The 21,164-nt window shown below is 31.9% G+C and overlaps 1 protein-coding gene across 1 annotated transcript in view; it reads left to right on the plus strand.

Moving 5' to 3' along the window:
* LOC118195476 (very-long-chain 3-oxoacyl-CoA reductase-B-like) overlaps nucleotides 1-13,027 on the plus strand; it is a 128,877-nt gene extending 115,850 nt beyond the window's left edge. Inside the window, exon 10 of the mRNA XM_085826682.1 lies at nucleotides 12,642-13,027. Within this exon, the coding sequence (XP_085682808.1) occupies nucleotides 12,642-12,791 (150 nt within the window). The 3' untranslated portion in view covers nucleotides 12,792-13,027. The remainder of the gene's footprint in view (nucleotides 1-12,641) is intronic.
* The last annotated feature ends 8,137 nt before the right edge of the window (nucleotides 13,028-21,164 follow it).

Below are 21,164 nucleotides of genomic sequence, written 5' to 3' on the forward strand. Positions count from 1 at the left end.
TGACACCAGAAATCTCTCGTATTTCATAAATCAAATCATTAATATAGATGTTAAAAAGGGAGCAGCTACTAATAGCTCCCTGTAGGAGACCTGTTTTTAAGATCTTAGATTTCAATAGAGTGTTGCCATACCTGACTCTGAAAAAGCGCTGGCACAGGAAGCCTCTAATCCAATTAAAAAACTTTCCTCTAATGCCTAGCCCCGACAGTTTCAGTAGGAATCATTTTGTTGTAGACATATAAAGCATTCATAGCTACAGAAGTATGTAAATTATTTAAAGAAGGTGTAATTGAACAAATTCTTCTTGGCTTGCACAAGGTAAACTATCAATAACAAATGGAGTTGCTTCTTTCCAAAGAACATTTGATGAAATAATTTAAAATGAAAAATTATCAGGAATCTTTCCCTATCTTGATGATGTAACTGTATGTGGCAAGAATAAAGCTGAGCATAATAATAACTTAGAGAGATTTATGGCTGCTGCTTGTGTTGTATTTTATATGTGTTGGGTACGTGCTCAGTGATGATTACAAGATGTACACAAACATCATTTATTCTACATTGCTCATCCACTATTCTATATTACAATTATGATTAAAGATAATAGATACAGTTACAGTTACATATATAACATCTCCTTTTTTTATAAAAAATAATAATAGAAGTAAAATTAAACATATTCTTTTAAATAATAAGGTTTCTTAACAGTCCTACCAGATCGAGTAACGTAGTTATGTCCATTTGAAAAATCTGATGATACTATACCTCTTTTGCTATTTGGTGACACAACACTTCTGTTAGGTTTTGAAGGACTTACAGGCACATCTAAATTTGTAGTGCTTCTACTATTTTCATGTATCTCGGGTTCATCTGTAACTTCATTCTCATAGTTGTTTTGTATTGCAAACTCTTCCTGATTACTTCCTTTAAGAAGGTCTCTTCTGTTCCTTTCTACAATTCTTCCATCTGTTCTTATAATCCTATATGAACGCGGTCTGAACGCGACGGAATTATCTGCTTCTTCTATAATTTTCCCTCTTTCATTTAGTTTTCTCCCTTTCTCTTTTATGTAAACATGATCTCCTGTTTTCAGTGGTTTTAACGGTCTTGCATTCCTATCATAATAACTTTTTTGTAAGGTTTGTCTCTTTAGTAAATGTTGTTTATGGTCTTCATATCGTTTAGCTTGGACAAAATTCTCTTTTATAGGCATCAATCCATTTACTTTTCTTCCAAACATCAATTCTGAAGGTGACTTAATTTCATCTGAAATAGGAGAGTTACGATATTCCAGTAATACTAAATATGGATCCTTGTTGTCAACTACAGCTTTTTCTAACATTCGCTTGACAGTTTGAATATGTCTTTCAACCATTCCATTAGACTGTGGGTAATTTGGACTTGAAGTTCTGGTTTCAAAATTCCATTTTCTTGCGAAATCTTTAAATTTTCTACATTTATATTGTGGACCATTATCCGAATATACTATTTTCGGAATACCATGTCTTGCAAAAATTGATTTCAATTGCTTTATCACTGCTACACTTGACAAATCTTCCAAATGTCCAATTTCAACATATTTGTTAAAATAATCTTATAACCATTAGATAATCCCTTCCTTGAAAGTAAAAGAGGTCTGTTCCCAATACTTTCCATGGACCATTAGGTATTTCTTTAGATATCATTGGTTCTTTAGTATTAGCTTTTTGTAAACTTAAACATGTTTGACAATTCAGTACCAAATCTTCAATTTTTTTTTACATTCCTGGCCAATATAATATTTCTCTTGCTTTGATCTTGCATTTTACTACTCCTAAATAACCATAATGAATTCTGCTTAACATACCTTTTCGTAAACTTCTTGGTACAACACAGGAATTTTTAAATACTAATCCATTTGCTTCTGATAGTTCTTCTCTGAAGTTAAAATATGGTTTTGCCAGTTCTGGAACCATACATTTTTCCTCTGGCCATCCAGTTTTAATTAATTTTTTTAAAACTTGTAGTTCTTCATCTTTTCTGTTTCCAGTTGAAAAACTTCCATTTTACCATTAGACATTGGTATACATTCTACAACCAGTCCCACATGAGCTTCTATATCTCCTTCAAAGAAATCAGATCCTTCATCAGTGAATGATCTTGATAATGCATCCGCTATAAAAAGTTCTTTTCCTGGTTTATATTTTACCTCAAACTGATATGGCTGTAATCTTATACGCATTCTTTGTAGTCTTACAGGGCATTTATTTAATGGCTTTTTAAAAAATGATTCCAGTGGTTTATGATCACTTTCCACAGTAATATTTTTTCCAAATATATACTGGTGAAATTTCTCACATGCAAATACAATAGCTAAAGTTTCCTTTTCAATTTGAGCATAATTCTTCTGTGTATCTGTTAATGCCTTAGATGCATATGCCACTGGTAAATTATTCTGCAGTAAGACTGCTCCTAGTCCTTCTTGAAATGCATCTACAGATAAAACTATTGGCATCTTTATATCATAATACTGTAAAACTGGTTTATTTACTAAGACATCTTTTAGTCTTCTAAATGCTTTTTCATGTGTTGCATTCCAGTTCCAGATAACTTGTTTTTTCAACAAATCTCTTAAACATGATGTCAATTCTGATACATTAGGTATAAATCTAGAAACATATGTAATCATTCCTAGGAAAGTTTCTAATTCTTTCAAATTTTTTGGTGGTTTTATATCTAGAATAGCCTTAATTTTGTCTTCATCTGGTTTTAAACCATCTTTAGAAAATATATGTCCCATATATTTCACTTCATTCAGCCCAAATTTACATTTATTTAAATTAAATTTAACATTCTTTTCTCTGGCTCTGTCCAACAACTTCTTTAATCTTGAATCATGTTCTTTTTTATCTTTACCCCTTCTATATATATTTGAACTCCTTCTAAATCATTAAAAATTTCAGAAAAACTTCTGTGGAAAACTTCTGGTGATGAACTCAGTCCATATGGTAACCTCAAAAAACAATATCTACCAAAAGGAGTGTTAAATGTAGTAAATTCACAACTTGAATCTGACAGTTTAATTTGCCAAAATGCTTTTTGTTTGCCTCTAAAATACTAAAGACCTTTGCATTTGTCATTTGAGATGAAATTTCTTCAAAGGTTGGTATGTGATAATGTTTTCTCAGTATATTTTGGTTAAGGTGCTGAGGATCTAAACACACTCTTAAATTACCATCCTTTTTCCTTACTACCACTAATGAATTCACGAATTCTGTTGGTTGGTTAACTTTCTTTATAATACCATCTTTTTCCATTCTTGCTAATTCCTTTTTTAATGGATTTAATAAGCTAAGTGGAATTTTCCTACAGGGTTCTATTTTACCAACAGCTCCTGGTTTTAATTTAATATGATATGTATATCCAGTTAAATTCCCAGTTCCTTTAAACAAATCTTGATATCCTTTTAAAGATTCTGGTAAGTTTTCATTGGAATCAGGATTTACTGTACAAATCCTTTGTATTAGGTTTAATTTTTGCAATGTAGGTAAACCTAAAATAGCTGGAACAGTTTTATCACATGCTATGACTTGAAATTCTACTTCATCCTTATCCCCTTTCGATGTTTCACATAATAATTTACATTTTCCGACTACATCAATTGTAGTACCATTGTAATTATTTAAAGTGACTTTTGATTCAGTCAAACATTTATCTCTTAATTTTAATTGTTTAAATTTAGGTAATGGTAACACATTACACTGAGCTCCAGTATCCAACTTAACAAATAAATATTTAGATATGTTTACGTTTAGTTTTTCAAACCATTCGGTTTTATTTTTAGAAAATGGATTTGTATCTTCTACTGACCCTAAAATATATTCATTACCATTATTATGTAACTCATGCTCTAAATTATTCTGTACAGCATTAACATTTTTATGAGTGCACATTTTAGAAAAGTGATTTTTCTTTTTACAGTACAAGCAAATCTTATTATAAGCAGGACAGTTGTATAATTTATGAAAAGTTCCACATTTTCTACATGGTTTTGGATTATTGTACTTATTTCCTTGATAGTTTGAAGAAGATTTAGTACTTTGTTGCTTTTGTTTTACATGATAGTCTTTCTTACAAGGCTGACTTTTTTCCTCTGAAGGTCGAAATTTATTACATTTGATCGCTTCTATTTTATTTTCTTCAGTTAAAGTTTTCAGCTGAAGTTCTGTTAATTCAGTAGCTTTACACATTTTAATACATTTCTCCAGTGTTAACTGATCTTCCCTTAATAATCTATCTTTGAGATTTTTATTTAGAATTCCACTTTTTATTCTATCTCTTATTAAACTATCTTTTAATTCTGCAAATCCACAGTTGCTACTTAATTTCTTTAAATCAGTTAAAATATCATCAAACGATTCACCTACATGTTGTGTTCGACAGAAAAATATATGTCTATCAACACTTTCGTTTGCTTTCGGTATGCAAAAATTTTTGAAAGCTTCAATTACTTTGTCAACATCCTTCTTATCTTCTTCACTTAAATTAAAAGTATTAAATTTTTCAAGTGCTTCTTCACCAATAAAATGCAATAAAATAGCTACTTTAATTTCACGTGATTTAGTAATACCACCAGATGCTAACATATAAATTTGGAATTTTTGTTTCCATTTCTTCCAATTTTCGCTTAAATTTCCTTCAAACATAGATTACTTGGTAGCTTTAATCCATCCATATTTAATTTAGGACTTTAAATAGTTTATATATACGTATTTTTAGGCACTTCCAATAAAAATAAACAACGCACTTACCAGCGATATAAGTTTCGATTTCACTGTAAACAACTTCATGGAAGCTGCATGGTTCTTGAAAAAAGATTTTCTTTTTAATCAACCACAGGCTGCGCCATGTGTTGTATTTTATATGTGTTGGGTACGTGCTCAGTGATGATTACAAGATGTACACAAACATCGTTTATTCTACATTGCTCAGCCACTATTCTATATTACAGTTATGATTAAAGATAATAATAGATACAGTTACAGTTACATATATAACACTGCTAAGAAGTATAACCTAACCTTGAATGAGGAAAAATGCACATTTTCCACAAAATCTGTAAAATTGCTGGGGTACTCTTTAGCTAATAATATAATAAAACCTGATCCTGATAGACTGAAACCACTAATGGATTTACCAATTTCTAAAGATGTAGGATCTCCACAGCGAGCACTCGGAATGTTTGTTCATTATTGCCATTGGATTCCCAATTTTTCTGAAAAGATTCGCCCTCTTTTGAATAGAGGATCTTTTCCTCTAAGTAAAGAGTTCCCTTAAGAGAGATATAGCCAAAGCTTCTTTAGCTGTAATTGAGGATAATATACCGTTCAGAGTAGAAACTAACGCTTCTGAATTTCCAGTAGGAGCAACTCTGAGTCAAGCTGGTCTTCCTATAGCTTTCTTCTCTATAACACTCCACTCTTCAGAATGAAAACACTCTTCTATTGAAAAAGAAGCATATGCTATTGTTGAATCTTTACGAAACTGAAGACACTATTTAATTCGAAGGCACTTAGAAGTTTTTACCGATCAAATATCTGGGGCATTTAAGTTTGATCAACAGCACTATAGTAAAATTAAAAATGAGAAAATTATGCGTTGGCGGTTAGAACTTGCCTTGTTCAAATTTGATATTGTATATCGTCCTGGAAATAATAATGAAACTGCAGACACTTTATCAAGAATAAATGCAGCTATAAAACCACTGTTGAAATTATTTCTTTTCCCTCCGATGGAACCAATTTTTCTTTTATTATTTATCGTCTGTCGTCGACTAGGTCACGTGACTGGCGGCAGAGAAAGAAGGTAATAACTCTTTTAGTTTAGCTTGAGTGCGACGCTTCAAATGATCTGTTTCTTGGCCGCATAGTGGTAATCAACAATTATGATAATTGTTCTTGATAAACTAATCTTGGCCCTATGATGGGAAATTTATATTATTTGTAAATTTTGTGTTTTGAATAATGTAAATAATTAAGACACAATAACATGCCGAATAAATACTGATTCAGAAGTCAAACAACAAAAATCAGTGTTAATTCACAAAATTTTCACAGGACTAGTTTCGATGGTTTTACCGAACCATCATCTTCAGCTGCAAAACCGCAAATGAACAAGATAGGAAATAATGTTTAGATAAGATAAGAAAGCCTGGACAAGAATAAGCAATTGGCGTCATCTGTTGGCGAAACCAGAACTAAAACATAATTTCTCTAAAAGCCGAAGGCAAATTTGGATTGGAATTAGGATCGTTAACTAGAACAGAAAGATTTTTATGAATGTGAAATGCCTCTAGAAAATCCAGTTCTCCAATGGAAGATGTTTTTTGAATAATTTTGGCAGCAGAAAAATTGAAAGTGTGATTTTCGGACCAACAATGTTGAGCAACAGAAGACTTCCGTGATAAGGGATACACGTCAACAATTGTCCAAAATTGAACATGAACTCTATAAGCTTCATCTGGAACTCGCTAAAACATATCCAAAATTCACTGCCCTTGAACAAAAGTCTTGGTCTAGAACGGAGAATGCAGTTAACCGTCATAAAAACACCCTTGCAGTTAAATTCGAAAAACTTCTTTTACAGTCTTCCAGTTCAAGTAGTTCAAAAAATCTTCCCATTGTAAACATCAAGCCAATAGTTAATATTTCTAATGTTAGTCTTTCAGAAGAACAAGAGAGAATTCTAAAATATAATTTTAACTTCTCACAAACCTGTAAACCCTCGATTCCAAAGATTTTGGCTCCTATCGAAAAAGCTTTCAAGTTCAGTAAAGTTTCAGATTCACAGAAAGAAATGATTAGTCATCTTATCGCTCATAATGTGAAATTCAATAATAAACCTTTGAAACCAAATCTAACTGCGAGATTCATTCTAACCCGGATATTGTCATTTCAAAGGCCGACAAAGGTGGCCAGATAGTCATCATGGATAAGAACACTTACATCGATGGTGTCACTAAACTCTTAAACGAAGGACCATATAATCCGATCCCTAAAGATCCTTCACCTTCGGACTTATCCAAAATAAAAACTGCGATCAAATCTTTGCAAATCATTTCAAGCAACTTAAAACATTCGCTTATCCCATCTGTTGCGAATTGTGCCAGATTATATGCTCTTCCCAAAATTCATAAAAGTGGTATTCCTTTCCGCCCTATTGTATCAAATTTAGGTACTGCCTCGTATCCATTAGCTAAATATTTAGTTTCTAGATTTTCCACTCTATTAGACAATAACATTTACACCATAAAAAATTCAATAGAGTTTGTAAAAAAGGTTAAAAACATTTCTCCTCGTAATTTACTCATGGTTTCTTTTGATGTAAAATCATTATTCACCAATGTCCCAGTGGAGGGTGCATTTAAGATGTCTAGAAACCAGACTTCGCAAATTTCATTTCTCTTGCATCGAAATTGATGAGCTAATTTCTCTCACTCAACTCTGTTTGAAACAAACACATTTTGTTTTCCAAAATAAATATTACAAGCAAACTGAGGGATTAGCCATGGGAAGCCCCCTCAGTCCCATCCTGGCTGATATCTACATGCATTATTATGAATCAAAATTGTTTGAAACTTTAAACTTCCCGGCATGGTTCCGCTACGTAGACGATACTTTTACCCTGTTTGAAGGTAATAAAGATGATTTAAATAGAGTTCTTTCAACAATGAATTCTATTGATCCTGCTATTCAGTTCACTTTTGAACTTGAGACTTGCAATTCTCTTCCGTTTCTCGACATTCTGGTCACACGTAACACATCCAACTTCAGTACTACAGTTTACCGTAAACCTTCATCGGTTTGCCTTCCACCACACTTTAAATCATGTCATCCGACTAAACAAAAGTTAGCTTCATTTTATTCCTATGTTTTCCGTGCTCTTCAAGTTTGCTCCTCCAAACTAGCCCTTGATGAAGAACTAAATTATTTAAAAGCAATAGCTATTGACAGGGGCTTTTCACCCAACATTATTAATTAAGCAGTTAAAAAATTCTCATCTCAACACACTAAAAGCCACACTCTTATTTTAGGAGATTATAAAAATTCTGTTGTCATTCCCTTCTTTCCATCAATTAGCTATAAAGTTGCACATATTTTGCAGAAATTTAACTTTCAGGTTGTTTACTCTCCCATCAATAAAATTCCAACTTCTATACTCAAGGACCCCATTCCGGATATGAATTCCTGGGGTATTTATAGGATTCCTTGCCAGTGCGGCTTAATTTACATTGGCCAAACTAAGAGAGCCTTGAAATTTCGCGTCAAAGAACATGAGGCATATGTTAGAAAAAAGGAAACACAGAAGTCTTCTGTTGCTCAACATTGTTGGTCCGAAAATCACACTTTCAATTTTTCTGCTGCCAAAATTATTCAAAAAACATCTTCCATTGGAGAACTGGATTTTCTAGAGGCATTTCACATTCATAAAAATCTTTCTGTTCTAGTTAACGATCCTAATTCCAATCCAAATTTGTCTTCGGCTTTTAGAGAAATTATGTTTTAGTTCTGGTTTCGCCAACAGATGGCGCCACTTGCTTATTCTTGTCCAGGCTTTCTTATCTTATCTAAACATTATTTCCTATCTTGTTCATTTGCGGTTTTGCAGCTGAAGATGATGGTTCGGTAAAACCATCGAAACTAGTCCTGTGAAAATTTTGTGAATTAACACTGATTTTTGTTGTTTGACTTCTGAATGTAAATAATGTACATAAGCTCTTCATTAAATATTTCTGTGTTTCAAATGAAAGTTCGTACTTCAAGTTGAGTCTTTACGTGAAAATGGTGTATTGACTCCTGATATACTAGTATATTCTTGACCAAATTGTTGCTATCCCAATCCGTGAATAAAAGAGAATCTTGAATCGTGATCATAACGCTCAAGTTTTACACAACCACAAATAGATCTAAAGGCACTACATGATGAACTTTGTCATCATAACTCGAATGTATCACTGGATAAGATCTAAAAATTTGCCTTTTTCGCTAGAAGAAATTGGAAGAATTGCTAATTCATATGTATGCTGCGGCGAAGTAAAACCTCGCTTCTATAGATCTGAAGGACATTTAATTAAAGCAACTGCGTCTTTTGAAAGACTGAATGCAGATTTCAAAGGTCCTTTTACCACAACTTCCAGGAACTGTTTCCTTCTTACTATTGTGGACGAGTTTTCAAGATTCCCTTTTGCAATACCTTGCCCTGATATGTCATCTGCTACTGTTATTGCTCATCTGCATAATATTTTCTCAACTTTTGGGATGCCAGCTTACGTACATTCTGATAGAGGTTCTTCATTTATGTCTCGTGAATTAAAATGCTTCTTAACTTCACTCGATATAGCAGCAAATCACACAACTGCATATAATCCTCAAGGAAATGGCCAAGTAGAGAGGTATAATAGAATCATATGGAAAACCATCCATTTGGCGTTAAAATCAAAGAACATGGCTATCGAACGTTGGGAAGTTGTGATGCAACCTGTTTTGCGTTCGATCCGGCCACTCTTGTGTACAGCAACAAATGCCACACCACATGAACGTATGTTCATCCTGCTAAAAGATCATATAATGGACATTCTTTAACTATGTGATTAACATAACCTGGAACAATATTAATGAAGAACCATACAACGAGCTAATAAATATGAGCCTAATGTGCAGGAAATGGAGCTCATTGAGGCTAACCCAGATTACGCTTGCGTCAAACATACAGATGGCCGTGAAACCAATGTTTCAGTACGATGTTTATCACTCAGAGGAGATACTCCTATACATGCCCATGATATTGGGTTGGATGGAAACCAACAACTTTCAGATTCTTTTGTTCAACAGAATGAAGATTTAGCCCTTGAAGCTCCTGAACCCATATTGAAAACTCTAAAAAAATCAACAGAAAAGTCGATTTTCTTACAGTTTACTTCTTTCTTTGAGGCTAACCCAATTTATGCTTGTGTTAAACTTCCAGATGGTCGTGAAACCAATGTTTCAATATGATATTTAGCACCCAGAGGAGATACTCCTATACATGTTCATGATATCAGGTTGGATGGAAACCAACAACTTTCAGATTCTTTTGCTCAATAGAATGAAGATTTAGCCCTCAAGGAGCTTAACTCGTATCGAAAACTGTAAGAAAATCGACAGAAAAGGATCCCCAAGGCAGTGATCTACTGTGCTCTAGCAGACATGAGGATTTTGAAAAGACTTCAAATGATAAATTGCATGAGAGTGAATATTTGCGAGATGTCAGCCTTCTTATTTGGCAGACTATATAACTTATTAATAATCTTAGGGAGGGGTGAATGTGGTATAATATTTAATATTATTGGCAGCATTAGAATTATATTACATGGAATGGCAACAGCCATTCTTAGTTTAAATATTGTTCTTACAACATAACATTTGATGTTCTGTTTTTATGTGCAGTTTTAGTTGATTAAAGCTTCATTTCAGCTTCTTAAGGACAGTGGTTTATTATATTTATAACAAGGCTATTTAAATTATTTATAGTGAAGGATAATATATGGTTCAAAATTTTTAAGTACATGAAATAATTTTGAAAAATTTGCATAAAATATGGTAAACAAATAGTGTTTTTGAGTAGTATTGTAGGAATCGTAAGTAGTAAGGAATTATGTTAACTAATATTAAAATTAACGGATCATAATATGTTCAGATAAACTTTGAAGGCTCCCACTTTTTTCGTATACAAGATTTTTTTTTTTTTATATATATATATAATGGAGTGGTTAATATTTTTTTATAAATGAGGTGTTATAATGCAGTTCGCAAAGGCCAGTTACCTTATAAAAGGAATGGAGGCCAAGTAACTGCCTGTATAGCTGGATTATGTGTGTACTAGGAGAAAGCCATGGGGTCTTCCAGTTTGTACAAAATAAGTAAATTAGAAATTTTCAAAATAATAGTATATAATTTCAAATGAAAATTTAATTACATTATAAAATTTTGAAATTTTTTGCAATATTGTAATTTTAATTGATGTGTTTGATATTTTTATATTTGAAAAGTTTTAAAAGCCTTCCCTAAATGGATATAATTACGAAATTTATTTTATTTTATATTCATAAAATTATATGGTCCATATTATTATTGTAGGGCAGGGTAGAATTTAATATATTTTTAATTTTTGCATATTTGTTTTTCATTTCAATTAATCCGTTTGAAATTTTTATGCCCATGTAAACTTTGATAATTTTACAATATTAGAGGCCAGTTACTTTATTAAGGAAAGTTGTCATGCTAATTTGCATTGTAGAGGATTTGCCCATTTTTATCAAAGTTTATATTCTACTGAAGTTTGTTACTTACCAGGTATTAAGTTCTAAATTCCATTTTACATTGCTTTACAATTAAGAAAATGTGGATTATTTTATAAATAATTAATTCAAATTTCATGAATCTTAAAAGAAAATTTTCACTTTATATTGGCAACATCAATTTTTATGAAAGACTTTCAAGCTAAGGACTGCAAAATATAATGATTATGATATTCAAGCAAAGATTTTACAGAACTGTGAACTTTCTTGAAAAAATCGGAACAGTTTTACAGAAAAATGAACTTGAAGACTTACAAATTTCAATAGAATTTTCAATTTGAATTTATTGTTTGTTGAAAATGATATCTACAAGATTTTTTTATTTTAAAAAATTATTTATATAAAATTTTATGATTTTTCCATTATTGCATTTCCCTTGTTTCGCTAATTCTGTAATGCTTTTTTCTAAAAAGACTTTTCTGTCGCCAAGCCTTTTTCCTTTTGAAGGGGAGGGATATGCAAGATAAAATTATGTAAATCAAAATTATAATTTAAACTAATGGTAACACCTTAATTCTCTTTCTCTGTTTTAAAAATCGTAATAACTTCTCTCGATTGCGCCACTTCTAGATCTTTCCTTTTTGCTTGGCCTGCGCAGCGCTGATGACATCATAATTATGAACTGAAACATAATAATTGTGAAACGCAAACTAAAACCTTTCTCTCCGTGTGCTTCCATATTGCATAACTATGCACTTCAGCTTCTCTTTCTGCTCTGCTTGAACGTAATTTTGCTATGATTCTTCCTATTGCAATAATATAAAAAATGTAACTGCTCTTGAATAGACACGGCTAGAGTGTCAAGCGAACTGTGGGCATAAGAGTCAGTTGCAAATAAAAATGGAATCAAAACTGCTTCGACTCTTTCTTAAATGTTACAAAGTCAACATGTTAGCATACTACACAATCAGAATTCTTCCTCTTCAATATGGATCGATGATCTTTCTTATCTAGGTATCATGCATCAACAGTTCTCCGTCTTTCCTTGCTATTATTTCATATATATATTGATCATTACATTATTTTTTTAAAAAATGGGACACAATTTTTGCATGGTCTTTATGTAAAAGTTTCAGATTTTGAAGGGGAATATTTTTATATTCAAAAAGTCCGTATTTTATTGTCCACTTGTAATACTTTTAACTGCATATATTATAGACGAAGTTATGTCTAAATATAAAAAAGAAAAAAAAAATGTGCATGAATTATAATCTTTACTTAGCAAAAATGTATGCCCTTTATCTTATCAAAGTATACTCTGTTGCAGGGCTATATTCAGGAATGCCTTACATCACTACTGCCAGACAACTTAAACCTTGCACTGAATCACAGAATGATGTCAAACATACGAAAACGGTATTACAAAAAATTTGGACTTGTTGATGATGAAAAACGAAGTTCAACTAAGCATAAATAGCCATTATGATAAATGCTTGGAGCATTTTATCATAATAATTAAAATTGTTTGGTATTGGCTCATGTTGATATTTTTTTCCATTTTTATGCATTTTATTCACAATGAGAATCATTATATTTTTCAGTTGTACTGAGAAATGTATTTGTCTTCAATCTCGAAAGTGCTTTCTTTTTATATATTCTTTTGTACTTTATAAGACAGGTAACTATTACATAATAAAAACTAATTGTATTTTATTTTATGTATCTTTTGATTCTTATGAAAGATCAAAAAAGAAAAAGTGTACCAAAAGCTCCTTTTTTTTATTATTTTTGCTTAATTAATTTTTAAATATGCTAAAACTTGCTTAAAATATATACAAGAATCATTTAAATTTGAAGATATTCCATTCCCCCCCCACAAGAGAGGAAGCATGTAGAAGAACTGTTTTAAAATGTGTTGTCGTTAAAACTGGATGAGCCAAACTGCAGTGGGGTTGTGAGCATAACTGGCACTTAGAGCAAAATGAGTTTTTGGCGTCCCCCCCCTCCCCAAAAAACACAGTGATATGATGAAAATCTTGTTTGGAGACCATTTGGCGCCCCTCTGCGAGCGGCACCCGGGGCATCATACACCCCCTTCGCTATGCCACTGCCAAACTGCTAAACCATGTGGTTCACAGACAGCTTGCTGTTTTCTGCACAATAGAAGCATTCTAGGTACTAAAAATGGTGAAGTGTGTATTTGAGAAAACTGTGTTACCTGTTTTGTGTATTTAGCATGGATTAAAAGCCATCAAAATTCAACATCAGTGAACAGCCATGCAGTGATAGCATTGTGATAAGTTCACATAAAAGAAGAAGAGACTGAAGATTAATATGGACAAGCATGTCTTGTGAGCATAAGCTTAAAATTATTATTATTTAACTTCCGAATATGTTTTCAATAGTTGTTAAAATAGTTGTTATTAAAATAATTAAATTGTTGGCAATGTTAAAAACGCAAGCTCGAGACCCACGTATTGCTCTCGCACTTAAATTATAGAATTTGATTTTTAAGAAAAAGATTTAGGTTTTTCTCTTGTTGATTGTATGTAGCCATTTTTTGGGGGGCGTTCAATAAAATTTTCATGTGGTGTTCTATCGTTAGCGTTTTCATTGGAGTTTAACACCACAACGTTGATGCATTAACGCTACACCACAGCAGTAAATATTAAAAGTTGGTGGCAGTTTTTAGGGATTGTTCCTGAGAGTAAATTTAGGAACGGACTTTTTCGCCTGTTAACTTGAGTTTTATGTGAGCAGTCAAGACTTTCTTCTCTTTACAAAAACAATCTAATTTTGCGTGCAAGGACAGTTCGCGTGGTGAAGGCTCTTCAGTGACAAGTGTCAGTGTGTCAGAAGGGAACGTCAGTCAGTCAGAGGAAGCGTGATCTAGTGCCACAAAATAGTGAAATTTCCCGGAAGAATATCCAAGTTAGTGCCAGGAGAGTCAATCGAAGGCGTCTTTAAAATTTGGTGAGTACCATTTTTGTGATTTTGGAGAAGTTATGCCAGTTATTCGAGACTAGGTTTATTTTGGATATAGTTCTGTTTTGGGGGATCAAAAGTTTTCTGGTGGTTATTGAAAGTTAAGCTTGTGGTTACTGTTGCTAATTGAAATTTAATTGGTTGTTCTATTGTTTTAGTAACTGTTTAAATTGTATGAAGTATTGTAACGGTATGCTTTAGAAAAATTTAGTTTTTAAATCAGTCCAGAATTAGAGGACAATATTTATATAGTTGATATAGAGCAGGAAAAGGTTGTCTCTTAATTAGCATTTTTTATATACATTTTGTATGTAGGCATAGGTATTATCATTAAGTGTTGTAAGGCAATTTGTGTTCAGAATTTTTAGGGAATTATTCAGTTTTGGAGAGATAGACCTGTTGTTGTTTTTGTGTTATTGTATATCGGGGTAGGTTATTTTCCTTTAATTTTCCATAATGGGTGAGTTTATGAGGAAATTTACTAAAGCTCTGCTATTGGAGTTAGCGGAGGAGTTTGAAACAAATGTGTCTCAGGCAAACACGGTATCAGTATCAGTAGCGGGCGCAGCCCGACCCGCCTAACCAAACAAGTTGGTCTTATGGTCATGACAGGCCATGCCCATTTCAACAAATGAAAAAATGAAACATAAAATATCTAAATGAGAATAATCATGTGCAAATAATAATTATAAGCATAAAAGTGAAGAAAAGGAACAAATACAAACATTTAGACAAGAGCAGACACTAAAGACAAAAACAAAAAAGCGAATAACAAACATAAATAATGGTAACAACAAATTATTAAAATATACCAATTAGTGATGGCAATAAAATGCAAATATCATACACTGATTCCCACTGCCTGGCGCTTACCGTCAATAAATTTCATCACAGATTTACATAATTGTGCGAAATCTTTATAGCATAAAAAGGGATTTTCAAAATCAATATTTTTATTGTTTCTTAAGCCATCAAAGTAGGGACAGACCTCGAGGAAATGCTTAGTATCACCAAACAGATCACATAGTTTACATTTATCGTCGTTCTGTATCTTAAACCTAACCCTGAACATAAGGCGTTCCCGAAACACTTCCCTATGGTAGCCTCTTTTGCGAGCACATCCGCTCTCTCATTACCGTATATTCCGATATGGGCTTTAACCCAACTAAATATTAAAGGATAATTTTTGGAAAAGATCTTTAATATCGATAATCAGACCATTATTATTTTCTGCATTATAAAGTGCATTTAAACAAGACATGCAATCTGTAAAAATATAGAAGTTAGAATTTCTTGCAAAATTACTTTTCAATATCCATTTAAGGGCATAGAGGACGACGATGAGCTCGGCTTGATAAACAGAGTTATATTTTTCAAGGCCCAATTTATAGTGATAGATCTCAGTATCAAAATAATATACAACAAAAGCCGAACCCACCCCACTCTCATAACCCAATTCATCAGCAAAAATTTGGTATTCCGTTAAACAAGGATCATAAATATTATAATTGATAGAAATACGGTTTGCCGGATGGATCACATGTAAATTAAAGACAGAAAATGAGTCAGCAAAAACTGGGGTTTCATCATAGTTAAATAAGTCCGAAATATTGTTTCTTAATACAGATTTATCATAATAAAACTTGTAGATTATTGAGAGAGGCGGAGTGCCCGCCAGGACGCAAAGCACCTCACTCGAGACTGTGTGGAAACAACGGGTGAGCGCGAGAAGCCAGCTCCGCTGAATGGAATTGAGTTTCGTACTTTAGTAACTCCCCTGCCCTGCGACCCCAAGCCGTAATTCCATACATAACAATGGGTATAAAAACATTATTATAAAGAAGTCTTAAAATATCGTTTCTTTTATTCAAGATATTGGATGGGTAATTTCTATTGTAAAAATTTAAAATTAAATCAGTTCGTTTTTGAATATAATTAAGATGATAATTAAAATTGAGTTTTGAATCCAAATAAACACCTAAATATTTAAATTCTTGATTGATTTTCAAAATTTCACCGTTAAATCTTAATCTAGGGGGCCGAGTGTGGCGACCGGACTTGGGGAAAAAATAAAAATTTAGTTTTGGCAGCATTTGATTTCATTTGCTCCTCAGAGCACCATTGATTAGAAATTTTCATAATGTTATTAAATTTATTTTCAACTTTTTCTAATGATTCAGCTGTAATTAGGAAAACCAAATCGTCCACATAAGCAACCACATCAACCCCCGAATCAAATTCTGTCTTAAAAAATTTATCGACTATGAGGCACCAGAACAGTGGAGCACTACAAGATCCTTGTGGACAACCCTTGAAGATACTTCTTTTAATTTCAATCATGTTATTCGGTTTATAGATTATAATCCTATCATTGAAAAAATCCCTAATGAGTCCGAAACTATATGAGCTAATAAGCTAATACCAATATTACACAAGGAGGAAAGAAGAGAAGGCCAAGAAACGGCGTCAGAGGCACCGGAAATATCGACGGAGACCATCGTGACGTGCAAATTAGGTTTATTATATCTTATAAAATCCACCACCCGGTAGAGAGCGCCCTCTGTTGACCTACCAGGGACAAAACCAAACTGTCTTTCTGAAATTAAGTTATTAATAAATAAATGGTGATAAATCCTTTTTGTAATCAACTTATCAAGAGTTTTAGCAAAAACTTTCAGTAAACAAATCGGTCGAAAACGATTCTCTTCCTTTGGTATCAAAATAATCTTAGCCATTTTCCAAGCGTTAGGAAATGTGTGTTATTCTAAATATTTATTAAACAGTGTTAAAAGAAAACCAGGGAAGAAATCAAAAAATATTTTAATAAAAGTCGGGGTGATCCCGTCGAGACCTGGTGCAATCCTTAATCGAATCGCGATATAATAATAACGATGTTAAATGAAAACCTGGTGAACTGTTTTTCCTCATAGCCAGCATAAATTGTGTCATCACAAAAACCAAAATCAAGAGCATTATCCAATATATTTTCGTAATAATGTTGAGGATTCAATAAATCACTTGCCGAGTTAGTAGCATTTTTAAAAGGTTTGTCATAATAATTTTTAATTTTTTGAAATTGAATGTATTTAAACTGACGTTTAGATTAGGCAAACAGAGTAAGAGAAATTAGACAGGCTCTTCTAAATGCCGAGGGCTATGAAGAAGAAGCGGCGAAAGAATACGCGGCAAGAATTTGGGCTGCGGCTGAGCAGAAAAAAGCAGAAGAAATAGCCGAACAAGAGATAGCAGAGCGGGAACGTGAACAATAGAGAGCGGAACGGGAGTGAGAACGAATTTTTGAATTGGAAAGGTTAAAACTGATGAATGTGGTTCAGACTAATAGCCTAGTTTCCACGGTTTTGAAAGTTGAAAAATCTAGAGAAAAAAAGGTTAATTTGAAAGATCTAAGGCTGTATCCTCCTACCGTGCGACGAGATCTCAATACGAGAGTGACGTAGCAAGCGATTCCTTCTCGTTCGACTGCTACTAACGATTGAGAGAAAACTGGTATCCTCAAGCGCCTCTACCGTGCGAAAGTTAAGGCTTTTGCCGATCGAAAGAGGTATTAGCTCCTCCTTCGCACCGCCCACATTTTGACCTCAAACGATAGCACAACAACCAATGAGAAGACTTGTTGAAAAATAATCGTAGTTTAGAATAAGCCATCATCCCGGATAACTTCTCGACAGTTAGAGACATTTGTGTCTTTCATGGAAAAGCACCATGAAAGATACTATTTTATACACATCACACACATGCATATTTATGTATTATCATTTAGATTGCTGTTATTCATTTTCACCATGACATTTCTTTCAAGAAATTTAGGATCATTAAATAACTAAATTTTTTTTAATCTTGTTCATTTGAAGTTCTTCATGCAGTTTTAAGTTTTTTAATCTAAGATGTACAAAATTTGCTTATTCTTCTTCTTCTTCTTCTTTTTTTTTTTTTTTTTTTTTTTAGTTTAGGTCAGTGAATTTAGATCAGGTTTATACACTTTTTTTTTTGGTTACTTAAAAATATCTAATTCGATTATTTATAGTTTTCCTTAACAGCAATATCTTGCAGCACAATCTGAAGATATATTCCAATAATTTATGTATAATTTGAATGACTAAAAAAATTGAGGCTAAAAATATATCATTTAATTATGAATTCCTAAATTGAAATGCAAGTTTTACATGTAAGGCAACTTTAATAACTTTGTTGTGGGTTGTTTGCTTGATTGCTAGAGACTCTGAATCTATTTGTGTTCAACAGAATGATTCATGTGTTTGGACAAAACAAGAAGCAGATGTTCAAGTAATATGTTATTGGAATTTGCAAATGTGAAAAAGACGATGTTAAATGAAAATGTACTGAGGAAATAAGAAAATATTAAATACTGAAGAAATAAAAAATTAGTGTTAATTAATAAGTGTTAGAAGATAAAGCATGTTTTTTAAATACTTAAAAAAATAACTCAAAAAGTTTTCAAGGTATATCATTTTAGTTTAGTTCTTTTTCTAGTAAAGTAGCTAATATAAGAGACTTATTTCATTTACATATATCTCATTAATGTGTTAAAAATATAACTTAAGTAAGTTTTATGTACATATGGAAAGAAGGGGGAAAAAGGCCTCAAATTAAAGCTTGTTTTAAAGCAATAAGTAAATAAATAAAATACACTGGTTCTATTATAACACCTCAAAAAAGTACTGTTATGTACTCTAAAAACAAATCCCAAATATCACGTCATGATACATAAAACTCTGACAAACGAAAAAAAAAGAAAAAGAGAAGGAATATGCTCTTTTTATTTATTTGATAACAAAGAAGAGTAAAACATATGCAACATCACATTATGAAAAATCTTGCAAGTCATTAATTACAATACTATAAGACATTGATTAGCAAGGTAAACATCAGGTGAACATTCTTTTACAGTAGCAATAAATTTTTTATTCAAAATTCTTAAAACGCCAAAACAAATTTACGATCGATGCCTCAGATGCAAGGTCACACAAAAGTAAATTTGATTTAGCAGATCATGAGAAATTTATGAATTATGTCATTTATGAACAAATTGACTCTCTTCAAAATGTACCAGCAAATTTAACAAAATGCATGCATGAAATTTAAAGCACTAGTATTTAATTTATTTAACATTTAAAGCACTAGTATTTAATTACAGTTACAGGTATTAAATGAATTTAATTACGCTTTTAAGAATGCAATTTTCTGGTAAATTTTAATTTTTATACGAAAATAGAACAAAATTAAGAAAAAGTAAGTTTGTAAAGCTACTTAAAACATACTTCCACACAATGAAAATAAATTTAAACTAACTATAGTTAAAAATACAACTAGATCAAGCATGATAATGGGATTAAAATGATTTGTCTAATATTTAACTCCTTCAAAATAGCTTAAAAATACAGAATATATTTATCTTACTATAAAGAAAAAACAAAATCATTTATAATTTAGATCATACTATCCAGTTTTTAACATTGCACCAACTAACAGATTTGGCGACAATACATCATAATCAAAACATAGAATGTTACTTTAAATCTCCAATCGTACAGTAGAATTAAATAATAATAAAAAAAGAACATCACTTTCCTACGTGCTGTTTACAAAAATAACAATTTTACAAACAGTGTTAACTATTCGTGATAATAAAAGGAACAATAACATCACAAACAATATTAGCAATATTTTACTGAACAAACACACACATTCCATAATTGATTTTGTATTTATAAAAATCAGATGATCATCAATAAGTGGCAGTTAAATGAAAACACATATTTTGAAGAATTACGAAGAGTAATTTTTCTAACATTCTATGGAAAAATACCAAGCTGAACTCACCTCTCAAATACACGCTTCTGAGCTGGGAATCGATTGAGCTCGACAAGAATTAATTAACCATTTTCTTCGTCTTTCTTTATTTCTTGGGAAACGAAATATCCTTATGCTATTTTTAGAATGACTGGAACAATTTCGTGCAGCACATCCACCCGTGTTTCTCAAAATTAGGTCCGAATCAATCAACAAATATGTCAACATAATAATGTCGATCCAATGGCAGATAGCAACAAGTGTGCTTTGTTGGCTACAAAATGGACTGAGTCAGCTTCCGTTTATAGAAGCCCCTTTATAGTGTTGAGCTGTACATCAACACTCTGTGATGATGTAGGCAACGAAACCTTGATTTATGTACACCACTGTATCTTTCCACACAGTTCCTTGCTACTGCATGCTTTTGGTTATAATTTTCTTCTATATATGAAGAGGGATTTATATGTATGGTGTCAAAAGCCAAAGTTCCAACGGATAACCTTTATCACTTGAAATACTAAAAAATAATTACATGGAAATAAAAATTCCTTGTACAGTTGGAGAAATCTAATATCAGATTTCAAAAAAAAAAAAAAAATTGTCACCCATTACATTGCAAAATCATTTTAAACTCATTAATCCGAAAGAAAAAAATGCATAATTTTTAAGTACAACAATTTGATAAATGGAAGATAGAAGTCTATAAAAGAATTGTCTTTTATCTACATTTATTGAGAACACACAATTTTTTAACTTGCATGTGTATCTAAATGCATATAAATTAGGTACATTTCATGTTTAATAAAATTTAGTAATCTATTTCTTTCACATTCCACCAATATTTTAATTACTACTTACTGAAAAAAAAGGGTATGGATAAATACTACTAAAGAACTAAAAATGAAATCATACTTAGTATAATATACTGTATAAAAATACTAGCACAAAAAATTATATTTATTTATTATTTCTATAGCCAGATATAAATAATCCATCTATAATTTGAAAGAATAATATTATAACAATAATATCA

The sequence above is a fragment of the Stegodyphus dumicola genome, chromosome 1 (genome assembly GCF_044657685.1).
Source record: "Stegodyphus dumicola isolate Sdum_Otavi_A_Nest chromosome 1, ASM4465768v1".
Classification (NCBI taxonomy): domain Eukaryota; kingdom Metazoa; phylum Arthropoda; class Arachnida; order Araneae; family Eresidae; genus Stegodyphus; species Stegodyphus dumicola.